General features: G+C 42.7%; 1 protein-coding gene across 3 annotated transcripts in view; it reads left to right on the top strand.

The window, feature by feature from the left end:
- GBF1 (golgi brefeldin A resistant guanine nucleotide exchange factor 1) overlaps positions 1-26,471 on the top strand; it is a 109,100-nt gene that overhangs the window by 74,577 nt on the left and 8,052 nt on the right. For all 3 annotated transcript variants that reach the window (XM_075107578.1, XM_075107581.1, XM_075107580.1), the window contains 22 exons: positions 3,308-3,443; positions 5,718-5,947; positions 6,878-7,046; positions 7,233-7,444; positions 8,134-8,232; positions 8,649-8,843; positions 9,244-9,430; positions 9,908-10,048; positions 10,602-10,690; positions 13,830-14,032; positions 14,503-14,626; positions 14,932-15,057; positions 15,645-15,727; positions 17,970-18,206; positions 19,106-19,199; positions 22,061-22,237; positions 22,740-22,804; positions 22,906-23,029; positions 23,605-23,676; positions 25,061-25,155; positions 25,574-25,727; positions 25,945-26,167. In XM_075107578.1, the coding sequence (XP_074963679.1) occupies positions 3,308-3,443; positions 5,718-5,947; positions 6,878-7,046; positions 7,233-7,444; positions 8,134-8,232; positions 8,649-8,843; positions 9,244-9,430; positions 9,908-10,048; positions 10,602-10,690; positions 13,830-14,032; positions 14,503-14,626; positions 14,932-15,057; positions 15,645-15,727; positions 17,970-18,206; positions 19,106-19,199; positions 22,061-22,237; positions 22,740-22,804; positions 22,906-23,029; positions 23,605-23,676; positions 25,061-25,155; positions 25,574-25,727; positions 25,945-26,167 (3,235 nt within the window). The remainder of the gene's footprint in view (positions 1-3,307; positions 3,444-5,717; positions 5,948-6,877; positions 7,047-7,232; positions 7,445-8,133; positions 8,233-8,648; positions 8,844-9,243; positions 9,431-9,907; positions 10,049-10,601; positions 10,691-13,829; positions 14,033-14,502; positions 14,627-14,931; positions 15,058-15,644; positions 15,728-17,969; positions 18,207-19,105; positions 19,200-22,060; positions 22,238-22,739; positions 22,805-22,905; positions 23,030-23,604; positions 23,677-25,060; positions 25,156-25,573; positions 25,728-25,944; positions 26,168-26,471) is intronic.

A 26,471-nucleotide genomic window follows, 5' to 3' on the forward strand; every position in this document is an offset into this window, starting at 1 on the left:
TTACCTGCACCATTTAGCCAAGAAGTCAACCTTAGGTTTAAAATCTCAGCCTGTTAACATGCAACCAAGCTTTCTAGTGAAATCAGGAAATGCCTTAGTGTCGAAGGTAAAAACAAGCATTAGAAATAGTTCCTTTAGTCAAAGACAAACTCTAGAGGTTTTGACATTTTTATACTAACATGAAAAGCAAGCATTCGTGGGATTGTTACAATTTAATTCAATACAGAATGCGAGATATTACTTTGCTGTCCTTTTGATACATGTATTGTTTTACAATTCTGAACCTCAGAGTTTCTTTGTTAAAACAACATACAGCCTCTTGACGCTGGTGAAACATTTCTATGAAGCATTTCTGTTTGCTTCTGCCATTTTTTTAAGCTACGCAATTGTCATTGTAATTTATCTCTTACTTATAGGTGATAGCAAAAAGGAAAAAAAAAAAAACCAAAAAAAACCAAAACAAAACAAAGGGACGGGGGGGGGAAACGATATGGAGGTAGCCCACAGTAATCCCAGTAGGTAATTCTAAGAAAAGGGTACCTGTTTGTGTAGACTACGGAACAGTGGATGGTACGAGATAGAAAAGGCCTATTGAGTAATCTCACTTGTCTGTTAATTTGTCAAAAAACCCACACCCAATACCCAGTCCTGCCCACCCCCCAAAAAACGCACCCAAAAACCAACATAAACTTGGATTCTTGTCTGAATGGTTTATGCATTGATTACATGTTTGGGATTCTTTAAAAATCAGCTGAGTCTTCTTGCTTCCCTGATTACATGGTTTCCCATCAATGTGAAGCCGTTGTGACAGTCTCTGAAAGATGACAGAGGTTCATCAAGGCGGTGACAGATGGGGACATATCCCTTAGAAACCTCAAGGGGAGAAATCTTGGAGTTAATACAAAGCACAGGACAGTCACTAAAAATGTGTATGGTGTCTGAGAAAAAGGGCTTTTTTGAAAGGGCTAGTGTTGAACTGAGGTAGTGTTTGGTGTTGTGTGAAAGGGGAGAGCATAAATAGTAATTAAATTGTCAGCTTGAACCTCCTGATGGGATGGTTCAGGTGTTACATATTTCTCTGGATTATGACTGAGGGTGGAAGGAGTGGGACTGACATGGTTAGCTCCTAGAGATATCTTGCCTCTATCTTCCTGATTCAAGTCCGTGCACCTCCACCCCCCACCCCCCAATTTCTATTGGCAAGTAACATTTTATCTGGCAAATCATGGCAACAGGATATAGTAGCTGGAAGCAAAGTATGTTATTTTGAAATAATGTGAAACAGACTTTGTTAGGTTTAACACATAATGCTTCCAGGTTTCCTTCCTGCTTGAAGTAGTTTGGTACAATGAAGCACAGGTCTTCAGATTTTATAAGTCACTGAAAAGGGAATGAAAATAAATATGGCTATTTCTAGAATAGTTGGTGGGTAAAGTAAAACTGTCTGGTCTAACTAGAAGCTTACGCCTTTACTGAATAACGCTGTTGGTAATACGTAAAACTCAGATTTTTAAATGGAAAGGGAAACAAATAGAGATGAAATATTGGATTTGGCAAGAATGAAAGGTATCACATATTTTGTATAGCCCTATGAAGTAGTGAAGATGAGAGATCTGTCAATTTTTACATGAAAGGATTGTGATCCATAAGCATTTTAAAACATTTTGAAATTTACAAAATGTTGGGTTTAGTTGTGTACTTGTCACGTAAGTGTGTTTCAGAAGCTGTGATTTCAAAGGAGATTCTTGCTGCAAAATTTGGAAGATGTAACAAAGAACAAAGTAATTCTGAGTCTGTTAATTAACAAGCTCAAAGAAACTGTAGCATAGCTAAAGCTTGGGGATTAGTTGTCAAACAAATAGCATTTGTGGTGCAAAGAAAAGTTACACAAATGGTTACTGCACTGGGACATAACATTTTCACAAGCTTTTGTTTAAATGAGAAAAATTACAGGCCATGTGCAACAAGTTAGAATTCTAGCTGGAAAAGGGAAAGAGGTAAAACCAGTAGCAGAACGTAGAAGGTTTATTGGCGTTTAAGAAGAGTAGTAGCTGGAAGGAGGCAAGTTGCAGAAAAAGGAAGAGACTAAAGAATATAGCTGTCTTGTAGAGAATTTAAATCCAATGCTAGGAGTATAAGAAATAAGGAATATTATAGCCTAACACATAACTGTGATAAATTTACGAAGAAGAATACCAAGAAGAGACCGGTACTGAGACTTGCTGAATGGTTTCCACTACATGCAAGGTACCTGTTCAGTGGTTAAATTTTCACCCCAAATTGAAGAGGACTAACAGCATCAGAAAATTGACTGCAGCTACGAAACCCAAGAATAAGTGCAATCCTGCACTTAGAGGAACTTACTTTTTCCAGGCCGGCTGTTGCCATTGCCAATGTGACTAAATATGGTATTGTTTTTAGGAATTTCTGGAGCATCCGTGCATGCCTGCAATAATGGCACACTGCAGCCAGTGCCACACAGGCTGCATTGCTCCTGCTGTAGTTCCTGTTTGCCTGGTCGAAGATCTGTATAGGAACTAGAAGTAGGATCCTGGTCAAGAAGGATGTTAAGCATTAGATTTAGATTTGAAGAGGAATAATGATAGAAGGCAGGTGAAGGCAGAACGTGGTTTGTTTCTAAACCACTAGGGAGGTAACTGCAATGTGTCGTGCAACAGGAGTGAGTGGAGCGTTAGAGAAGCACTTTTTTAGAGTGAAGGATGTCTGGAGGAAAGTGAACGTGGCATTGCTATGAAGCTGATGAGTGAATTGAGGCAAGGGATAAGTGACAGAGCTGCAGACTGCAGTGTGGGACTAGGTGTTCAGGCTTCATTCTCAGCCTTCTTGTATAGATGGTGAAACTTTAACAGAATGTCAAACCTAACTAGGACTTGCTTACGTAATTTAATTTATGTCCTTTAGAAGTCTGGAAACACTGGCAAAACTGAAGAGATTTGACGTGTGTCCGTAGGTCTAAGAGAATTCTTTATCCTAATGCAAAGCTAGGAGGTATTGATAGGGAAGAGGGAGTGCTGTGATAATTGAACTGCTAAGTATATGTTATAGCAGACTAACTGCAGTAAATTGTTCCTTGATTCAGGTGTGGAGTGTTGGCTAATATGTGGGTAGTGGGGAGTCAGGGGCTGGTTTGCATGATTTAGAGGTGCTAAGTAGTTTGTGTGATATATTTAAGTGCTGTTGCCTGACTTAGAGGGTTTTGAGACAGTCTTTGTGGGTTGGCTTGTGTAATCCATCGTGCTATGTGGTTGTGCTATACTGATTTTTCTTAATGATTTATGGTTTTCAGTTGAAAATGAGAGCTGGAGGAATCAGCGAATCATCAAAATGGAAAAAGCAAAAGAGGTCACCGAGGCCTCCTCGCCATGTAACTAAGGTCTCTCCTGGGGCAGAACAACCGGCAGCCAATGCTAGTAACATCACAGGTAAGTTGAAATCTGTTTCCAGAGACCAGACAGCATCTGTTCTAGAGCTTTTTACAATCTGCCCTTGTTTAATTTCTCTTAACATGTTGTTCTGCATTAGATTTTTTTATATTAGTGGCTATAGCAATAAAACATACCATAGCTTTTCAGGTCCAGGAGAGTTTGAAGGAGATGGAATGCATATTGATGGAGGAAAACATGGTCCTATGGCTAACTTGACAGCATTTCTCTGCCTTCAGTGTGCCTTACAGGGGGTAGTTCATACAAAAGGGCATGGAGACCTGGAGAGGTGGCTGAGGTTATGGGCATTCATGTGGCAGTGTGCCATAGAGGAGTTGGAGGGTGCAGCAGATGCATGGAAGGAACTAAGAACAAGAACACTGGCAAGAGAAGAGCTAAGGGCAATGGGAGCTGGGGAGAAGGTTTCCTGCAACAGGAGACTGCTGACTTAAGTGACGTGTTCTTTCCTGTGTTCCTGAAAGGTGTACCAAAGGGTATGGGTGCGGTGGTAATGAGGGAAGAGCAAGGTGTGACTGGGGAAAATATACAGGTAGAACCGAGGGACGTGCAGAAATCTAGGTTCAAAGGATGAGTGAACGAACAGGTCTCTCACTACAGATGTAGAGACTGAATGTGCACCCACAGTCTGTGAAATCTGAATAAAAGGCTGCATTCATTAAGGGACAGGGAAATATGAGGTGGACTTACGACTGTTACCATGTAGGGAAAAAAGTAGAGGGAACAGCAAAAGTACCTGAACAGGGATTGTGTGCAGGAAACTAATGGGAATGCACCTGAATCTTTTTTCATGTGCTTTGATTCAGCCTGCAGAAGTAACACAGTATGTGACTAGTGCTGTGAGCTCAAGAATATAATGTTGGGGGCTTTCATATCCTATTGTTGTATAGGAGTAGACTAAAGAGTTGTAACTGGTTTTAACCTCTCCTCTGGGTAAATGAGTCCCTCTGGCTGCAAAGTTTGCTGTCTCTTGCACACTCTACAATTTGATGGCTCAGACATAAACATTAGCAGTGAAAGGAAGCAGGCAGTAAAATTGAAACAATAGCTGTGTAAAATACCTAGTTCTGACACTTATCCTGTCACAGGTAATGTCAGCGTAGCGTGACCAATTCCACATGTGTTTCTACACAAACAGCATGATTGGCAAAAACTAAGGAAATAGTAAATGTGATCAAATTGCATATAACTCAGAACATCCGTCCAGATGAGAGCTTATCCCTACATAAATCGTTATATTTAAGTTTCTAAATAGATATAAAATTCTGTTAAACAGTATTATAACTCCTGCAACATTTTAGAGAGGAAGTTGAATTGTGTTACAAAGCATTTCATTAGCTCTGACCTTGTAGTGGTAGATAATGTATTAATTGTGCTTCTTAGGCCAGGATCCTGGCTTAGCAGGTGAAGAAGAAAGGATTGCAAAATTGATCGTGTGTTCCGTTTCATTTCTTAATCAAGAAGTGCCCTGCTGCTACTGACTCAAGACATTTCCAAAAATAGAGCCAGTAATAAAATACCACTGTGCAAAACTGTACACGATTCACGTGTAAATTCATAACATAACTCTGGTTTGTGCCTTTATTACTGTGCCCTGCAGTATATCTTCTCTTTTTTTAAAATATTTTTTAAATATTTGTTTTACATTTTTAAAGTTTTCTTTGGAACCATAAGAGCTGCAGATATCTTTCCCTTAGAAAAATCCCACATAAGATTCTTGGAGCACTATCTCACACATCTTAAAAATAAAAATACCACTGTTCCGTTTTAGACCTATTTGAATTCTGTTGCAATTCCATTTGTTTAAGGAGAATTAAAGAACGAGGTCTTGCCTTTCCAATCAAGTTAAAAATTCTTGCTTTGAAGGAATGACTAAACCTTGATGCAAGTCTTTAAAGTGGTTGTGCCATTGTATTAAAGTACACCTTTTGGACTACTTTCAGATTTCTTCTTAATTATAGAAACTCTCTGCACCCTTTATTTAACTGTGAATTGTCTTATTTGCTGAGTCTGTTAGATTCCAACTATTTTAATTTTGAGAACTGCTAGTATCTCACCTCTTCATCTATTTGATTAATTAATACCTCGCAAAAGAGAACTTAATTTATCTACATTTTCTGCATTCATGCATAACTATCTGAGATCATTTGTAGGGTGAAGTAGTAATCAAAGTAATTCTTTGTTGCTGTATTCAATGTATGAATTTGTGGTTGAGGAACAGAATACTACAGATCTTTTTCTTCTGTTTCTCATCAGCAAGCGGAGTTACTTTCATAGATGCTCCTTCTCCCAGCTCCTCTGGGAGCTCAGAAAATGTTTCATCTGTGGTCAGCCCCGCTACAGACAGCGGTTTGGAGTTATCCTCACAGACTACCTCCAAGGAAGACCTGACAGACTTGGACCAAGTCACTTCTTTGGGACTTAGTGCAGGAATACCTTCAAATGAGGCCAAAGTCACTGAAAATCAAAATCGGCCTGAACTACAGGTACATTGATATAATTTATGAAGAAGAGTTCCAACTCCTAGTATAAGCAGTGGGGGTTTCTATCTCGCTTTGGTCATAGTGTTTATGTTCTGTTTCAAGGCTTAGGGTCAGAATAAAACATCCTTGGCTGTAAGTGATTTGTAAATTCACAAACGTTCATTCTTTGTTTTCTTTTGAAACCATGCCCATTGGCTCAGAAATTATAACTGTGCAGCCCAACAACGCATCTATGTATCTAGTTATACTCCTGCCAATACCATCCACCTTAATTGAAGGAGAAACTGTTAGAGGGAAACAGAGGAAATCTGCAGAACTCATTTCACTCTCTTTAGTGAACGCTTTTTCTTGAGTTTGTAGAAGTTCAGTCGTGGTGTTTGCACGTGCGTTGCTGTTACTGCAAAATAAAACTAACCTGAACCAAGGCCTGTATCAGGAAGTTTTTTTCAGTACTGTCTCCGCTCACCCTGCAACAGTAATACTGTTGAGAGGATCGATTAGAGCTGCAGGGAGACTTTCAGAGCTGCAGATTTTTTGAATGGTAAAAATACTAAGAAGGCATAGGTAGAAATAGTGTGTTAAAATTATGTAGCATTTAAAACCGAAAAAATGAGCCAAATCCTAACCTTACGAGCAGTAAGAACTTATAAGTTATAGGGGTATCTTCAAAGTCAAGTCCTTAGTTTTGCAACCTAGAGTTACGTAAAATAGATAAGAACTATATGGAAGGGAAGTGGCAGAGAGGGCTGCAGATTATCTGGAGGCACTCTTTTCTCTTAAATTTTGTTTTCCTGCTCCTCTTCTGTGAGTGACCTGTGTAGTTTTAATAGTTCTGAATGAGCCATGAACAAATAAGCCTTTCTTTTAGCTTGTCCAGTGCTTGTTAACTCTTGTCTTGCTTCTTTCGTTCTCAAATGACTGAATCCAACAAAGAATGGAAGTCTGAGGGAGGAGAAGATCCAGTCAGCTTCTGTCGAGTCTATCCCTGAGGTCCTAGAGGAGTGTACATCTGTAGCAGAACATTCTGACTCTGCCTCGGTTCATGACATGGACTATGTAAATCCCCGAGGAGTACGTTTTACTCAGTCTTCCCAAAAAGAAGGTGAGAGGTGGGCAATGTTGCTAAAGTCCTTTCTCCTTTCCACCATTCTGTTTCACTTTCTGCTAAGAGGGTTATAAGCTCCTGCTCCTCAGCTGATCTGTAACAATTTCACTTGTAGTGTTTTTTAGGCACCTGCAAAAAGCAAAAGCAAAGTCAAGAGTGATAATCTCTCTCATTTTCCTTTAGGAGCAGCACTGGTCCCATATGGATTACCGTGTATCAGAGAACTGTTCCGCTTTCTTATCTCACTCACCAACCCTCATGACCGCCACAACTCTGAGGTGATGATTCACATGGGGCTGCAGCTGCTAACTGTTGCCCTGGAGTCAGCACCCATTGCAAACTGCCAGTCCCTCTTGGGACTTGTGAAGGAGGAGTTGTGCCGACACCTATTTCAAGTGAGTCTGGCTTATGCTAGCGTGGCATATGGCACTGGGGAGTCAGATACTAATTTGCACTAAAGAGTCTATTGGAATTTAGTATTCTGAGGTTTGGCAGGTCTCAGTCTTCAGATAAGCTCTCTGCTGCATTGCAATGAGGGTTCTGAATTGCGCCAGTGAAACAGTGCTGTTGCAAAGCCAGAGGGGTTGTAGTGTGATACTTTCTTGAGACCAGGGCCAAGAAGGATGAAGGTGATTTGAATGAACTGATACTGTGAGATAACACTGTGTTTTGTTATAATTGGTTTTGATGTAATTGTGGACACAAGTTACCGGCTTAGTAGGAGGCAGAACCTTTGGACTACCAAGCTACTAATTGCACAAGGGCTTATCTCAGAGGCAGGTCTTCTCCCAGGTTCCTTCTCCACTAAGAGGATCTGTGGACTTGGCAAAAGAACAAAGTTGTAGTAGGAAAAGTGCCATCACAAGCAGCAGAGAATTAAGTATATTCATCCTCACTAGCAAAAAGTGAGATCAGGAGGTTGAGTAAGGGATTGGTTTTTGCAATACCATTGCTACGGGAGGCGAAGTGTGGATCTCAGGGCTGTTGCAGGTGATGTCTGCAGCACCACAGTACTGCTCCTTATAGCACGTAATGACTAAACTCTGTAATGCTTAAAGGTTTTGTTTGTTTCTTTCTTGTTCAGCTACTGAGTGTTGAACGGCTCAACCTGTATGCAACCTCGCTCAGGGTGTGCTTTCTTCTCTTTGAGAGCATGAGAGAGCATCTGAAATTCCAGCTAGAGGTGAGTTTTTTGAGTATCACTGCATGCCTAGTGATAGTTTTTCGGAGTTTAGTTACATACATATAGTTAGGCAGCAAGGTACTATCTAAACGTCAATTTACCTTTGTATAAATGACTTGGTGGGTTATGGGTAGGCCGTGTAGGCCTTTTCTTGATGGATACTAGGATGTCTTTGAGAGTGGTGTGCTGCACTGCCTGCCTTCATACTGTGTTTTTAGAATGGTAAACCCAGGTGCACTGAGTGGTAGAACTACTTGAAACCTTTCTGCAACCTTCTTCAGAATGAACCATCATTAAAGATGGAGTGTCGTGCGAGAAGATGAATCTTAAACCTATTTCTGTAGCCCTCAAAGCTATTCACTGTCCTGCTTTCTTTTTTTCTTTCCTTAAACTGAGCTGCCCTGTGTTTCTGCCAGATGTATGTCAAGAAGCTGATGGAAATAATCACTATGGAAAATCCAAAGATGCCCTATGAAATGAAGGAGATGGCTTTGGAAGCCATCGTTCAGCTGTGGAGGATTCCCAGTTTCGTGACCGAGCTCTACATCAACTACGACTGTGACTACTACTGTGCCAACCTCTTTGAGGAGCTCACCAAGCTGCTCTCCAAGGTGTGGAACAGGGGCCGGGGGCTGCCAGCCTCAGCGGGCTGGAGGGAGGCGGGAGCAGCAGGGTGCCCGAGGGGAAGGCGGTGACTCAGAACAAGGGTAAGCGCAGATCCAGAATTTAAGAATGAGAATGGTTGAAAGACTCAGGGTGAGTAGTCTGTAGGGGTGAAGGTGGCCATTTAACATTTGGAAGCAGAAGAGAAAAGAATAGCCATGATGCTTTAATAATGTCAGAGCAGATAAACCATTGAGTATATGCTAGAAAGCTTTGTGTGAAAGGTTTAGGGTGTTCTGTTGTATGCTTCAGGCTTCCCCGAGCTGTGGGTGAGAACTTCCTTCCCGCATTACGGTGAGAAAGGCATGAAAGCTGACAAATACTTCTGGTTTGGTTTTTTTCCCCCAGAATGCCTTCCCAGTTTCTGGACAGCTGTATACTGTCCATCTTCTGTCTCTGGAAGCACTGCTGACAGTGATAGATAGCACTGAGGCACATTGCCAGGCCAAAGTGCTGAGTAACATACATCAACAAGAGAAGGAGGTTGTCAAATCCAGCCCAGAAGCCATGAACAGCATCAAAGAAACAAGCAATAGTAAGACTCCTTTCTTTGTTATTTTGATAGTAAGCTTGGTCTTGTGCTAAAATTGCAGATCTCATTTTGGTAGTTGACGTAGTAAGCTCCTTAAATATAGGTTTTCAGTCTTCCTGTTGCACATTTCATAACTACACACTGATGTTGTTAATAACCTTGCTATTTGTAAAATTGACAGATACTAAAATGTGCCCCTCATACGGAGCTTTATATAAAGACCATGTCAAGACTGGCAGTCACAAAAGGAGGAGGCTATGCAATGGACTTCATGCAGACAAAATACTGAGGAATCGCAGTTACTGGGGGGAGCTCCTTTGAATAAGCACATATTCAGTTTAGAGTGATCAGTTCATTCTTTCTCTGTTGCTAGTTGTTTCCTTGGCTTATGGGTTTGTTTATGTGTGGATTTGTTGATTTTTTTGTTGTTGTTGTTGTTTTGGTTTTGTTTGGTTTGGATTTTTTTTTCAACTTCTACAGATAATGAGAGAGTACTCAGTGAGGGAAAACCTTCCGGTGCAGCCTCAGATCCAGCTGGGGCATGTCTTCCCACCAGTGGGTGCCTTATGGCTGACCAGATGAAGGAAGGCTGCATGGAATTGGAAGGAAGAAGCGAGGCAGGTAATAGTCTCTGGTACCCTGACGCTCTGAGTGTGTGCATGCCAAGAACGATCCTGACGTTTGCTGACTGGCCCTGCTATACTATAGACCGCTGTAGCTATTACGTGTTCAGAATTAGAAGGAGGCACATGGTGAATATTTGTGTATTACGTGTGTGCTATATATGCCTACTAACTGTTGCATTTCTTTTGGAGGGGGTTATATCTGGTGGGTCACTTTGGGGCAAAAGTGTGTGAAATTCATACCGGTGCTTAGTATTTTTAAGGTAGTCAAGGGCTCTCCAGGGGATCAGTAATGTAGGGAGTCAAAATAGCCAGAAAATTAAATCTTGTGGATGTATGAAATTGTCCAAGACAAGAAGCTACTATGTAATTATGCTGAAGAAAATGTGCATGGGAGGAATGTAGTGATGGAATAAGCAGGAAAGGGACTGCCATTTGCAGGGAAGCACATTGCAGCAAGACTCCATGACTGAAAATTATGGTGGGACACTATAGTGGGCTGAGTGCTAGTCTGGGGATAGGTTTGACTGTAATGGCGCTTTGTCTTCTAGCTGAGAAGAGTACCCCCAGGAAACCTACTCGATTTTCTTGTGTCCTTCCAAGCTCTCAGGAACTTATGCAGATTAAGAACAAAAAGAAGGTATGATTTGGAATATATCAGAAATGGTTCTTTGAGTGTTGTTCTTGTTTCTTATCCCATGTGGGCTTTGCGTGACTGGTCATACCTCAGAAATTTTGAGTTCTAGTCTCTGCTGGTAAGAGTTAAATAGTCACAGAAAATCCTGCTACACTGGAGAGACAGCAGTGATTGTTATCTGTTCTGGTTTAGTTGTGCTAAAAGTTGCAAGAGGGGTTAGGGAGATTTTGTGGCACAACTTGTAAGCTAGGTCCATCTGATTTCTGGGTGGGAAAGTTGCTGGATCTGGTTTGCATTATATGGAGATAATCGGGTCAATTATAATCCATCAAAAAGGGCAGGTTCCCTGCTGTGAATGGGGAGCGCACAAAGAGGCCCGTGGAAGAAATTAACAGTCCAGCCTGCTATTGTGATTTGTTTATTCCCTTGTTAGCTTTATCTTAAGGATGACTGCAAAGATTGTCTTGATTGTGGCAAAGCCATTCCTTGTCTAGATGTGTTTCTTTGAACCTCATGAATCCAAGTTATAGTCTGAAGTTTGTACAGCTTTTCCATTCCCTGAGTGGTTTCAGTCTAGGTCTAGTATTGACAAAGGTGCTTCATGCTGATGGCTTTGCATTTATCTGCTGTCTTGTGTCAAACATCAAGTACTGGCCTGCTTGTTCACCTCCAGAGACAGTGGGCGAATATGGTATCTAAAGTCTCTGTGGGTTACATGAGACTGGGTTTTTTTGGGGGTCGTGGGGGTGTTTCATTCACAGATGTTCTTTGTACAGATTTTGTTCTCTTTGCACAACATATACGTGAGGTAGGTAGGTTATTTAGGAAGTGACAGATTACGATACTTCAATATAAAAATGACACGTATTCTGGATAAAACATGAGTGGCCATAGTAGTTGTGGGGTAAGGAGCCAGATGATATAGTGGAAACAGGAATCGATGTCTTTGAATGATTCATTGGTGGTAAAGGGAAAGGTTTTTCATTTGTACCTGACTAAAAGGCTTCTGACTTCTCTCTCCAGCGTAGGTGTTTTTATTTTACATTATTATAAGGGACTGTTGGTCATATTTGTTTAAACTTAATTAAGTGAAAATATCGAAGAAAGTACAACAGGTCTCTTTCTACTGCCATACTAATCTGTGCTTTGTGGTCTGCTCTGGCAGACTCTGGATCTGAATGTAATTGAAGGCATTGGTTTCTTTCTAGGAAGTCTGCTGCAATACTTAGGAACTTGGTTCTGTACTTGCAACACAGTGCTGCAGTGGGATAATGCTCACTGGCTTCCCGAGCCACAAGGACAGTGGGGGGAGGTGATTGTCAGCACAGTCTTCAAAGGAACCACCGATATTTGGCATTGCCTAATTTCAAAGAAATTAATATTGATTTAGTTACTGTTTCATTTGTAACCCTTTGCTTTGCATTAAATCTAGCTTTGCTGATGGACTTTGTATCAAAGTCCATTGTTAAGAAGGGAGCTGGCATAGTGCTTCCACTGTTCTAACTGAAAACCTCTGCTAATACTCCAGCTTTACTGTGCTGGAAAACAAGGGTGGTAGAAATCAAGAGCATTGCCAGTGGCTGAGAGTTCCTTGTAAGAAAGTTCTAGGGCCTTAGAAAAAGAGCAGTGCCTCACACTACAGCAGAGGGCAGAAATATGTTGATAAATCTCTCTTCGTTTGCCCAGGGAAAATCCTTTCCTGACCCTAAGTCTGCTAATGGTTTCATCCTAAGCAGGTAAACAGGGCACACAAAACATTCAGCTTAAGTAATGTGGATACTGACAGGGCACCAGCGTGTTCTGCTTCCTTTAACCTTTAAAGTACTAAACATTACTTCAGCTGGAAGGAGGAAAAAAGCTAAATAAAAGCAGAAAACAAATTATGCATCAAATGGAAAGTTTTCTTTGATGTTTCACCAGAAGCTCAGAAGCAGAGGACTGACATGATTATAAATGCAGCACAAACTGCCAGCAGTCTGGTCTCCTTTCAGGTGGTCTTAAGAGGTATAACCAGTCCACAGAATACCCTAGGGCTTGGGTTACAGGATTTACAGTTGAATAGAAATGCTGATAGTATCATACAGTCCCTGCAGGCCTGTTACACCAGGGCAGCACATGGTTATTATTTTGGTATGCCCTCACTGGGTCCTTGTGCGCTCCATGCTGTTTCAGGGTCTGTGTTTCATTGCAATTTGAGGATGTTCACACAGGCAAGGGAAGCAGAGAACAGAGGGCTGGTGGCTTCTGAGGTGCTGAGAAGCCCAGGGGGGCTAGTAATCATGATGGTCACGAATTTAGTTCACTAGGTCATTGCTAGCAGTTTGATCGTGATAGGAGCTAACAGGGAACTGACATTTATTTTGGTGCCTTAGTAAAGTTCATGCAGTTGTTTGTGCTTTTGGTTTTTCTGAACACTACCAAGAACATTCAGTTAACCCTTTATTAGCGAGGTGTTTTATTACACTGTGACTGTGGTACAGAGTAGTTTCCTAAAATAAGAATCAAGCAGGGCAGAGTTGTTGTGGTCAAAACCAAAAATGTACCTGCTCTTCGTGGCCTACAGATAGCCTTATCGTGCTGGAATACCAGCTGTTCCTAGGACCATGTCTCACTAGCATAATGTTTTCTGGTTCTCAGTTTAAGCTTTTGCAGCACTTCTTCCTTGCACTTGCCGAATAAGTGCCATGGATTCTTGCTGCACGTCTCCTGGCAGTGAGGTAGAGTATGAGAGCCTGGGGCTAAAGGAGACGGACGAGGTCATGGAGTGTAGTGTTGCTGCTGTAACTGGGTAGAGCTGATTTTGCCACATGCCTGTGTTTCATCAGAGACCATCCTCTGCTGTGTTTACATACTAAAGCAGGTGAGGCATTTGGGAGAGCAGAGCTAATAGCTTGGTGAAACATCAAAGCTTTTCAAAGGCAGCAGCTCATACTTGCTCTGTCCAGTATTATTTGATAGTGAATCCTTGTGATGAATGCAGATTTCCTGGCCTTGGTTAGCCTTCTGGCTGGATTACACAGTACGATAAACTTGATCATGCTGAGGTTGGTCTATTTTCTATTTGCTTTTGGTTCAAATGCCAAGAACAATCTAAAGAAAGAAATGCATTTCAAGCTTGTAATTATTGGAATGTCTCCTTCAGCTCCTGATAACAGGCACAGAGCAGTTCAACCAAAAGCCAAAGAAAGGGATACAGTTTCTGCAGGAGAAGAACCTTCTTGCCACCCCCATTGACAACAATGAGGTGGCCAGGTGGCTACGGGAAAATCCTCGCCTGGACAAAAAGATGATTGGGGAATTTGTGAGCGACCGTAAGAACATAGACTTGCTGGAGAGCTTTGTTGGGTGAGTATCTTTCTGTATCTCTTTAATCAGAAAGGGATGAAAGTTAAGAGTTCAGTGATCTAAAAAAAAAAGCAGTAGAAGAGTAGCTCCTGGAGGCATTATGTTCCTGGAGTAACTTCCTAGTTCCTGGAGGCGATTTGTATCGCTTTGTTCTGTGTACTACCATGCCTTAATTCTATGCATCTTTTGCATACGGTAACACCTTAGATACGTATATTAGTATGATACTTTAAGCTCCTTTCAGTAGGGCCAGTCTCTGTGAAGACTGGAGAGACAATTACATGTGTAATCACCTCTAGGATTGTTGGCCCTTTTATTGTTTTTTGCCCGTTCGTGGTATATTTCTTCTCTCCTCTCCCTCCTTTCTTTATGCTCTTTTCTCTGTGAAACAAACAAGATTGTAGTCAGTAAGTTTGTCCTGCCTTTCCCATCCTGTTTCAGTTTCTCACTGCATTTCATTCTTCTTGCAGGACTTTCAGCTTCCAAGGTTTAAGACTGGATGAAGCTTTACGACTTTATCTAGAGGCCTTCAGATTACCAGGAGAGGCACCTGTAATCCAGAGGCTGTTGGAAGCCTTCACAGAACATTGGAGGGTGTGTACTTGGTGGGCAGAAAGCTCAAAACTGTGTTCTTTCTTGTGCAGCTGCTTGCCATGATGGACATGTCAGATCAAACTGCCTATATAAGCTTACCGTGCCCTGCAGGCAGCAGCTGTTGTTTTGTAGGAGACAGCAGCAGCACATAGATTTCCAAGGTGCTTTTTGGAATCTGGAGCTAGAGCCTGAGGTTTTTGTTTGTCCCAGAGATGATTCAGTACTGTGGGTAGCAAAATGGCTGCCTTGGGTTGCTGATATTGCTGTTCCTGTAGGACTAATTTGTGCATACATTTGCCTTTCAGAAATCAAATGGGTCCCCATTTGCTAATAGTGATGCCTGCTTTGCCCTGGCCTATGCAGTTATTATGCTGAACACTGACCAGCACAACCATAATGTCCGCAAGCAGAACGTTCCAATGACTCTGGAGGTGGGTGTAGGCGCCTGCCTGCTCTGGTTTTGATAGCAATGTGTAGTACCTGTTTCTGTCTCAATGGCATTCTCTTGGTTTTCCCTGGCATTCGTCACTCCTGCGTGTAATAAGCTGGTGTGCAGCACTGAAGTTGAGCGCAGCTGGAAAGGGGAGCTGTGGGCAAGGGGCAGCCTGGAGAATTGTAAGCTCAACAGATAACTTGCCAAGTCTGTCAAGAGGCTTGTGTATGTGTGAGGAAACTATCCTAAGACTCAGTAAGAATGAGATTGCTGAACTGCTGTGGGCTTCTAGAGAGCAAGTCTTGTGAGTGTCAGTGCAGTGGTACAGACCTGTCATTCTGAGGTCCAGCCTCAGCTAAGCATGTGTTATGTTGTATCTCTGCTCTTTCCTTGTGAGCAGAGATAGGGGTTGCTGCACCCTACTGCCACTAAGAATAGCATTTAGTCTTTGAACTTTGAGGCTGCATGTTGAAGAATGCAGGAAAATCTCCTTCTGGTCCCAAGAAAAACAAGTGGAATATTGATCCTAGCAGAGCAGTAAAAGGTGGAGATAGTAAGAATTAACACTGGTGTTACTTTTTTCAGGAGTTTCGGAAGAACCTGAAAGGCGTGAATGGAGGCAAAGACTTTGAACAAGATATATTGGAAGACATGTACCATGCCATCAAGTAAGAATCAACCTGTCATCTCATACATTGTATGCAGAGGGCAAACCAGAGTTGGTCTGTGAACCTCTGGAGAGGACAGAGAGGCTCACTGATCATGTGCCTCTGCCTTGGGCCAGCTTGCAGCTCTATGTGGGGGTGTGGTAACAAGTCTGTCACGGTGATTGCACTGGATTTGTGTCTTTGGATTCTTGCCATAGTACTTTAATCCACAGAGCTTAAGCTAAAATTAAAAAATGCATTACTTCTATCAACATGCAAAAGAATGGCTGAGCAAGACATGCACATGAGAAATGCTCTGAGAAGGCTCTGTTCTCCAGGCTAGGCCTTTAGACTTCTTTAGAACTTTTTGTGAAGTGCTAGAGACAGTATCTCATTCCCAGGACAGCACTGGTGCCCTGACATAGCAGGTCCAGGTCTCAGTTTCATATGTTCTGCTTTTGAGCTTTTCATATGAGGCCGCTGTCTGCACCAATATCTACTGCCACCCCTGAAGCTCTTGGCACGCTGACCAATATCTGGGGAGGATTCCTCATGGCTGAGGCACTTTAGTGCACAGGCTAGCTGTGGGCAGGGATCTTTAATAGCAGCTCAGAAATCTAGCCTAACAGTAAATCCAGGCCCAGCCAATTTGTGAGAGGATTACATCTCTGAGGAGACAGGATGTGCCTCTGACTCTCAGCTGGTTTCAATCTGCAGTGGATCTGTCTGGAAGCAGGGCAGTGTGATTAGGCTGACCCTCCCTTTTGAGCCTTCTCCAGGAAGATGGGGATATGCTGCCTGTACTGAATATCTAGAAATTCTTACAGGTAGCTCTAGCTTTCAAATAGAGCTCTAGTGTCAGTTGGCCTCTCTGCCCTGAGGGTATTCCTAACGTTTTTAGTAGTACCCTTAGAATATCCTCATATCTTTAAGTTACCTAGTGCCTCTGTCCCAGTCTGCTCCCCTTTATCCTCCCTTCACCAGATACTTCAGCTTTTTCAGTATGTTCTATGGCTAAAATAGTTGGTGTATCGTTTCAATACTGCTCCATTTCAGATAGATTGCACCAGTGTCATAGCTGAGATTGAGGAATTGTTTGTTTTCTCTGTATTACTGTGGGTGTGCGTGGAATCGTACTGCAATCTGTACAGAGTAGTGCATGATCTCTTCAGGATCTCAGCATTTCACTTTTGAGCATAATTTCCTTCCCTGAGACTTTCCAAGTAAACCCATTCACTTCTGTTAATATTAATCCAATATGGATTCTTAGAAAAAATACACTATTGCCTGCAAACATGTTTTCCTATATCATCTCTGTAATGATTGCTCTTGCCAAAATATGCAGGCACTTGGAACTGAGAAAAGCTTATTTCTTATGCATAAATTGAGAGGTTTTTTTATAATTATTGTTAGCACTTGAAAATTGCTTCTTTGGCAACTGAAGCACGTTATTTTTTGATTGTTGCAGAAAAACCTCTACTGCTCAGATTGACTGTAATCTACTATTCTTAGATTTGAGGATCTTGTTCAATTAGTTGTTCATTTGCAGAGGGTTATCTCTTGTGCAGTGTTACCCAAGTCTAGGGAGTATGTATTTAGGCTTTTGATATATTTTAACCTGATACTGCAAGTACTACTTGGCGTGAACCATAATTATTTTATTATTGTATGGCTTTAATCCAGTTAGAGTAAGGAACTGTGGTACCCTGGTTATGAATCACCCATCATACATTTGTCCTCTTTGTTTTATCTTTAATTTTGTACTACTTGGCTTTCTGATAGTTGATTTTGGCATAATATGAATATTTGCATTATTCTTATACAAAGGTACTCATACGTACTGTTGACTGCAGTGGTATAACAGTTTAATTTTTTTTATATGGGAGTAACGAGAGCTGCAGAGCACTCTAACGGGGTGAGACTTGGGGTGGGGGGGTGAAGCTATGCCAGTGTGCTGTCCAAAATTTCCCATCATCTAATGGCAGTATGTATGGCATTTTGCACTTGTAGTGTTAGGTAGCTGCTTCTTGAATACTGTCCCTGGATGGGTGCTGCTGGGAGCCACCAAATTTTGTATCCAGGGTATCAAGGAGGGGCAGGGGAGCCAGGCAGACCTGGGAAAATAGAATGTTTCAGGAGCTGGCAAAATCAGCCCGGAGGAGGTATCACTTAGCTTTGGGACCATGTAATGAAAGGCCCTGTGTAAATGTTAGGTTTGGCTCAGAATGAAAAAATTCAACCTTTTTGCCTTCCTCCCTTTTAGAAATGATGAGATAGTGATGCCAGAAGAACAGACGGGCCTGGTGAAGGAAAACTATATCTGGAATGTCCTGCTACATCGTGGTGCCACTGACGAGGGAATATTTCTCCATGTGCCTCCTGGAAGCTATGACCATGATCTCTTCACTATGACGTGGGGGCCAACCATTGCAGCACTTTCTTACGTTTTTGACAAGAGCTTAGAAGAAACAATCATCCAGAAGGCTATCTCTGGCTTCAGGTAACTCTTGTGTTCATGAAGACCCAGAAGAGTTAATGTCGCCATTTCCTCCTGTGTACCTGCTAGAGACATCAGTGACCATCAACTGTTAGTTTTCCTAGCAATTGAAGGTCATTTTATTGTGACCTACGGTACTCTGGTTTTGTTCTGGCATTCGTCCATCCCATTTGGCCTCTTAGTTGCCACTCACTGTCTGGCTCAACTGCTGTGTTGTAATAAACCAAAGTGCCTCGGGTACGTATTTTTAAACTCCCAACCTGTTACATTTAAAAGAGCTGCAGACATAGCTGTGTTGCTAAGAAGTGAGCGGAAAAAGGCACTCTTAACTTGCACAGTGATGCTGGCAAAATCCCTGTGAACAAAACCTCTCGTGTGTACGAGGCTGTAGCTGTGGCAGAATGGGATGGGGGATTTTCTTTTTTTCTTTCCTAGTATTCAGAAAACTTGCTATCTGTGAGAAACTGTATTGGAATGGTCTTTGGTCATGCTTAGATCCAGACCAAATGATGCCTTAAGCGTAGTTTTAAAGCTCTGTTAATATACTGCTATAGCCATGATCGCGTGGAAACTAGACCTTCAGCCGTACCGCCAATCTCGGCAACGCCCTCTTATGTCAAGACGGGAGATTAGGTATATTGGCTCAGGTGCAAGTGGTCTGTCTGTTTAGACTCACTTCTTGAGTGATCCTTGCATCAACATAGACAAATATCAGCATCTATGGATGAGGATTGAGATTATTTGAGGGATAATAGTAGACTTCTATACATCAGCATTCGTTATGAGTGCGTGAAAAAGAAGGTCTAAAAGGTCAACAGAGAGGCTGTCTGATTTGCTGTCCTGTAGACAGACTTGTCTGTGCTGACTTATTGCATTATTTTCTGTTTTCTTCTTTTCCCTAGGAAATGTGCAATGATTTCTGCTCACTACGGCCTTAGTGATGTGTTTGACAATCTCATAATTTCTCTCTGCAAGTTTACAGCCCTCAGCAGTGAGGTAAGCTTGCAAGGAGGGGAAAGAGGCATAGCTTTTAGTATATCTGAGCTCTCTTCCTCTGTGAAGCCGTAATATTTGCTTGTTTTAGTTATCACACTATCTATAGATATCTGTCAGCCCCTGCCCAGAGTTTTCCGGAGGAGGCAATGAAAAGTGTGAAGTGGGGCTTCCGTAGGGCAGGTTCAAATATGCAAATTTCCTTTTACCCCCTCACAAGTGGCAGTTTGTGCAGAGCAGAATGCCATGATGTACGAGTGTTTATTCCACATACTTGATCTGAGGAGACTTAGGTCTCCCTGTGATCAAGAGAGTGATCATCCATCATCCCAAGCAAGTTTGTGCATTGCAGCTATTGCATATTTAGTTGCAGTGCTTATGTGGTGCCAAGAGGGACTGTTTTGTGAGCTATTCTTCCAAAGTGTAGGGGTTGAGCATCCAGCATAAAGGGGCTAGAAAAATGCTTTGAATTGTCGGTTGGTATGTGGAGTCTGGTAATAAGATCAGCTGTTAGCCCCGCTTTTGGCAAGCCCTAAAGGTTGTTTCTGTGGATTGTACTGTGAGACTAAATTTAAGGTACGGTGGTTGATGTAAGCTTATTTTTGCCTAAATCTGTTTGTGTGTTATAGCATCAGCCTGTTTTTCCCCAAAGTGTTTGATAGTGTGTGGCAGACCATGCTTTGTGCTAAGGAGAAGATGACAGCAACTCCTCTAAAGGGTCAGAACTCATAAAGACTCTCACAACATTGCTCTGAGAACCAGTGCAAGACCCACAGTGAGCAGACTAGAATTGCCACACATACAGAAAAGGGAACAAAGATCATTCAGGACTGAAAGCATGGGAGTAAAAAGGCCAAGAGAGGTGAATTTTTTTTGTTTTGTTTTGTTTTAAATCCCTTTAAGGGATAGCAGAAAGAGAACAGTCCTGCAAATTAATCCAGTTAATGGAAATAGGCTGCAGAAAAATGGAATTGTTTGGACTGGGTGTTTTGTATCATTTGCATTCTGGCATTGGTAGCAGTGAAAAAGTACCAGGTTGACTATTAAAAGACAAAGAAATCCCAAGCAGTGGGGTTGCTTTAGATTCCCTCTTCCTCCACAGCTCACAAGAGTAAAGATTAAATACTTGATCCTCTTCAGGCATACCAGACCTCGAGACCAATAGGTAACACAAGCAGAGGAATGTCTGCCATGAAACAACTGTTTAACACAGATTTACACAGTAGAAGCAACCAGACTAAGCCCTCAGAGGCACTAGCTATTGCCAGCTGCATCCCATCTAGTTGTGAGACTGGAATCTGGAGCAGTCTGAGGTCAGTGTAAATTAAGCAAGCATGTCTTCTGGTGGTGACGTAGAATGAGGGACTTCTGGATTTGAAGAAGGCTGTGAGTTCTTATCTTTGGCCAGATTCCAAGTACACCAGTTACTTTCTGCTGTCCTAAATTCCTGTAAGGCTTGGAGACAGCAGTGGAATACGACAACTGAACAAATATTTGATAGACAGTCTGGTGGAAGGGGAGAAGGAGGGGCTGCCTTCATGGGCTGAGGAATAAAACAAAGAGCAACTGTTAGAAAGCAAGAGAAGAACATTGAAGTGTCACTTAGCTGCTCATCACTTCCCAGGTCAGACCATCCTGGTGATCAGGCATCCCTCCAAGCACTGCAATTGGTGTGCGCAGCCACTTTGGTTGAAAGAAGAGGAATGGAAGGGAACACGGAGGACGATTAAGTGATTTAAGAAGATCAAGTCCCCCACTTCTTGATCCACAGTTAAGACTCATACTGACTCGGTGTATAAGTAGTAGCAAAACCACTGTGTGTTTTAATTTGGTGGTTGTGGCTTGTTACCGCAGTGCAAAACCAGGCATACTGCTGTTTGCACTGTTGACACTTCAGTGATGTGTGTATTCATGTGGTTTCCCCATAGCAACAATGGAAGAAACAAACTGGTTGTCACATTTCTGCCAGATTGGCACCTCTAATGGAGTTCACCTCTAGATCAAAGACCCATTTTGATAATAGTTTTGCCAGCAGTCTGGCTGCAGCAAGAGCTAGTTTTTCTGAATTTCAGGTCTGAGATTAGAAGAGCTGCGTTTTCAATCCACCCTATGTCCTGTCTTCTCTGTCCTTCCTTGATGAAGGAATACATATGGGTTTTGTCCACATAAGCAAGAGAATGGCAAAGCCCATCTCTTGTCAAAACGGACATTGCAGTGAGCTTAAGTAACTGCAGAAACATGGAGTGTGTTATGGTGTCTGATACTTCCTCACATGGTTGCTGGGGTTTTCTAGTTTTGGCAGCATATACTTGGTTGGTTTAAATGACTTTGCACGCTTTTGTGTTTTGAAAAGCTGTGAGTGCGTTGAACAGATTATGAGGAATTGTGATCCAGCAATTATTGGCAGAGACTGTATGCCAGGGTTCATCACTCTTACTTTGAACCTTGCTGTTAAGTAGTGGTAGGAGTAGCTTTGCAAGTCAGTAATGCTTTTGGCCATAGTTTCCGTCTGTAACAGTGGAGTGGAGTAATTGCTGCTTCCAGGGGAGATGTGGTACTTTTCGTAGAAGGCTTTGATCCTGGAATGAGTTCCCACAGCAGAATAAATTAGAGTTACTGAGTTTTCAGCAAGCATTTTCAAAATGTTCTTGGAGAGCTTGCGTCTAGGTGGTTCAGTGATTCAGTTTGTATCAGGTAAGTCATCTTGTCCTTGTTTTTGCGAAAGTGAATGTGAGCGGAGGAGTTATCCAAGCATCGTACACAGAATTGTTGTCTTTCCTGTAACCAGTTCTGAACAGTCTGCCCTAATTTGTGTTGAAAACATCTCTTGCTGACTGATTGCCACCCCCTCTTCTTTCCTGCAGTCTATTGAGAACCTGCCCACTGTTTTTGGAAGTAATCCCAAGGCCCATATTGCAGCAAAGACTGTGTTTCAGTTGGCCCATCGCCACGGTGACATTCTGCGGGAGGGCTGGAAAAACATCATGGAGGCCATGCTACAGCTTTTCCGAGCAGAGCTGTTGCCCAAGGCCATGGTGGAGGTAATAATAGCCGGCCTGTGGGTAACTGAAGAGTAGGGAAGTAGAAAGCTGGCTTTTCATAGAATCAGTTCAAAGAGGAGGAGAGGTCTCTTGCAAAGGCCTGGCTCTGGTAAAGTGTGTACAGAGCTGGAAAGCCTGCAAAGGGTGTAGCAGTCAAGTGATCTGTAGGCTCTAGCTTCTTTCACGGGGTTTCATTTTTTTCTCATTTTCCTTTTTGTTGGATTTTAGAAATTCCAGCGTTTGTTTTATTTGAACAGATTTTGAATATTGTGCAGAAGAGGGACATGCTTATAGGCATGAAGTATTAGAGCACACTGTTGGTATTGCCAGGTCGGGGTGACACTTCACTGAAGGGGTGAGGGTGTGAAGAGCTGGGGTTGACTGCCCGCATGTGGGTGGTTGGGTGCAGTGTTTCATGACTAAGTAAAACATTACAGGGTTGGGAGTAAGGCTGCAAAGAAGTAGGCGATTGATCATATACCTGTTCTGGTCTGTCTTCCAGGTTGAAGATTTTGTGGATCCTAATGGCAAAATCTACCTGCAACGTGAGGAGACACCATCTAACCGGTGAGCGGTGTCAATAGCCCAGGCAGTCCTTTTTGTACCAAAACTGGAGAAGATACGATTTCTTGTTTTTTTTACTGATGCTGATGTCTTCTGATTTGCAGTGGTGAATCTACAGTGCTGAGTTTTGTTAGTTGGCTCACCCTCAGTGGGACAGAGCAATCTGGTATGAGAGGGCCATCTACAGAGACACAAGAGGCAAAGCGAATGGCTCTGGAATGCATAAAGGTAACATACAGGCTGTAAAAGAACCTGCTTTTGTTCATGGTGACAGTACTATGTGGATAACAGGCAACAGAAGCATAAATATGCATGCTTCTAGGCAGTATTGCGAGTTCCAGAGGACTTGGGAATTGTAAGAAACTACAGAGGAGCATATCTGCATTGACAGCTAAAGGGTCTTATGTGCTGTTGCACACAAATGTAGTAACACATGAAAATGGGAACAATTCCCCACAAGAAGCTGGGATCTGCCCTTGGCGTCACAGTCCTATAATTGAAGACAAATTAATAAATTCTTAAATGACTAATCTTTTCGAAGACAGTGTTAAGGCGTATGGTGCCAACAAAATCTGAAACTGGGATTTGAGCAGTGTGTGAAGAGAGGAGTTATCTGTTAAAATCTGTCTAGCACAGACCAGGTCTGTTAAAGGTTGCGATCTTGCTAGCAGGAGTTTTCCCCCAGGTAGTTGTGTTAAAGCTACTATCTGTATCTTTCCTGGGAACAAGCTGTGTCTCTGGGGGATCTGTTTATATGCCTTCCCCATCCCCCAGATGCACAGTTCTTTTTTTCTGTCTTGCAGCAATGTGATCCTGAGAAGCTGATCACAGAAAGCAAATTCCTCCAACTTGAATCCCTCCAGGAGCTCATGAAGGTGAGAGGTAGATACTGGGCAAGGGATTGGACTGGTGATGGAACAAGCATGCTATGCATGGTTGCAGATATGTGCTGTGTACTCACCTAGCTTCTGTGTCCCCGGAGGAGGTCTTGGACCTATTTGGGATATGAAACCAGTCATTAGTTCAGCAGTCACATGTAACTTCTGTGCTTGCAGCCACAATTGCTTTAGTAGTAGAGGAAGCCGTGACATTGTAGAATGCATTCTAAAAGCCTTGAGGAGGTCACAGTAAGTGTTTGAAAATATGTGTAGCTCTGCGTAAGAGCTTAAGGTTATGCTTTTTCCTTTTTTCTGGTGTGCTGTGTGCCTAATGAGAATATTCTAAAAGGCCACTTTAGAGGCAAGAGCTGTACAGCAACATTTCACAGTGTTCTGCTAGGTAGTGTGGCACCTGGCTGCTGTGGGAGTTGTAATAAGACTGGACTCACTAGCCTTCGGGCTAGAGAAGCTCATCTGCCTGGGGGAGGGTAATTACTTACCTGGTTCTGGTACTGGCTTCTCAGGCTATTGTAGAGTTTGAGACCACCCCAGGGGGCGGAATGAATCTTGCTGCTGTTCAGCATCTCCAAAAGCAAATAGTGGAGCGCCACCCTTGCAGGGATGCTGTGTGGGCTGGCCATGGGTGCTGCCTAATCCCATGGCTCCTTAAAGTGTGAGTGCCTTTTCCTTCAGGCTACTGCAATTGCAATTCACCAGCTTCATCAATAAGGCACATGGCAGTTTTGAGACTTGTGCTAAAACAAAGGAAAGGTTTATTTATCAAGGCTTGCTGCAGAGGTTCAGAAGAATAAGTATTGAGTTTCAAAATAAAGTTGATAAGTGAGTAAACCCCAAAGAACAGTACTTTGAACAGCAAGTTCTGCTTTAGCTGTTTTGCTCACACAAAGACCACTATGATGCTGGCCCATGTGGAGAAGTGGTGACTCAGTTTGTGTGCCACCTCAGTTCCAGGGGAACGCTTTGCCCTTATCCCTATTGTGTCAGGAATTCTCCCTTCATATGCAAGCTGATGGCTTGAGAGGAATAGTTCCAGTATTTGTAGCTGTTCCTAGGTATGTCTGCCTTTTCTGTGCTTCACATATTCTTAGCAAGAAGCTGCTGTCTTTCAGAATTCTGTTCTATCTGAGAGACTTCCTCGGAGTTTAACATCTTTTAAGTTAATCTTGAATAATAAAAAGAATATATAATTTTCCATTTATTTAGCTTGATCTCTAGCCAATGCATTTTCGATAAACTATGCATGACCTCACGAGATAACAAAGTGCAGTTTTGCCCAGACTCAGAGCATTCTATTGGTCCTCACTGGTTGGTCCCCAGTTTTGGGGGCTTGTGATTCACAAACATTTCGTGTCTTTTCTAGGCTCTCATCTCTGTGACTCCTGATGAGGAGACGTATGATGAAGAGGATGCTGCCTTCTGCTTGGAGATGCTTCTGAGGATTGTGCTAGAGAACAGGTATGACCTTGAAATACATGCAGATTTGTTGTAAATGTCCCTGCTTTACTGCAGCTGCTGCCTGGATCCAGGGAATGAATTCCTTATGTGCTTGATTTGCCAGCTGAAGCAGCATGTGGCTGTAATTTCAGGGCTTACCAATTCCACTCTAGCATGTGCAAACAGAGGGACTATTCACCCATTAATTATTGCCTGATATCTTGAGATTTGGAGAACGTAAACTAAACTCTGGAGGGAGAATTCTCCCACCTGATTGCTTTGCAAGTAATGAAGTAAATAAGAAATCTGACAGCTTTGTGTTTTCTGTGTGTCTGTTCTTATATCTCCCGGCTGGAGTTTTTCATTGAAATGAAGAAATACTGGGTGCTTGTCTCATGTCCTTTCATCCTACCCTTTCCCTCGTCCTTGTTGTGGCTAGGGACCGTGTGACCTGTGTGTGGCAAACTGTCCGAGACCACCTCTATCATCTCTGTGTCCATGCAATGGAGTTCTGCTTCTTGGTGGAGAGGGCAGTGGTGGGGCTGCTGAGACTGGCAATTCGGCTGCTTCGTCGGGAAGAAATCAGCGCACAGGTAAGGAATTTTTGAAAGTCAGTTACTGGCGTTATGTGGCTACACCTGGTAACACAGGAAACCAATTGCTGTTGGCTGGACCCACATTTAACCTGTCTGTGCTGCAGGCAGCAACAAACAGCAGTTGTAAGTACCTCTAAATAAATGAAAGGGGGACTTGCTGGAGAATGGAGTGTAAATAATACGGTCTGTTATTATTGTCTCCTTCTCTGACCAGATTCTGCTCTCATTGCGTATCCTGCTCATGATGAAGCCAAATGTGCTGTCCAGAGTTAGCCATGAGGTTGCCTATGGCCTCCATGAACTCCTGAAGACCAATGCTGCCAACATTCACTCCGGGGATGACTGGTACACGCTCTTCACCCTCCTGGAGTGTATTGGGTCTGGGGTGAAGCCGCCTGCAGCCCTGCAGGTTACAGCAAGGGCAGATAACGACACAGGTAAAATAGGCCAGCTTTTGCTAGGAAATCTGATGCCTGTCTGCCAGATAAGCAGCTGCTTCCTCAAGCTTTTCAATTAGCAAAGGGGACTGCAAGAAAACAAAGCTGATATTAAACTACATTAGCAAGATTAAAGACCAGCACCTGCTGTTCACTCCTACCCCATGGTCTGTCCCTGTCTGTACTCTGCCATCTCTTCCTACTCAGTGAGCAGCAGTCCAGGTGCTAGTCCCTGGGGGAGCAGTGGGAGGAAAACTGATATCAGTTGTAGCAGCTGTAGAAGGTCTTTGCTCTACCCAAGGAG

The sequence above is a fragment of the Phalacrocorax aristotelis genome, chromosome 12, assembly GCF_949628215.1.
Source record: "Phalacrocorax aristotelis chromosome 12, bGulAri2.1, whole genome shotgun sequence".
In the NCBI taxonomy this organism is placed as follows: domain Eukaryota; kingdom Metazoa; phylum Chordata; class Aves; order Suliformes; family Phalacrocoracidae; genus Phalacrocorax; species Phalacrocorax aristotelis.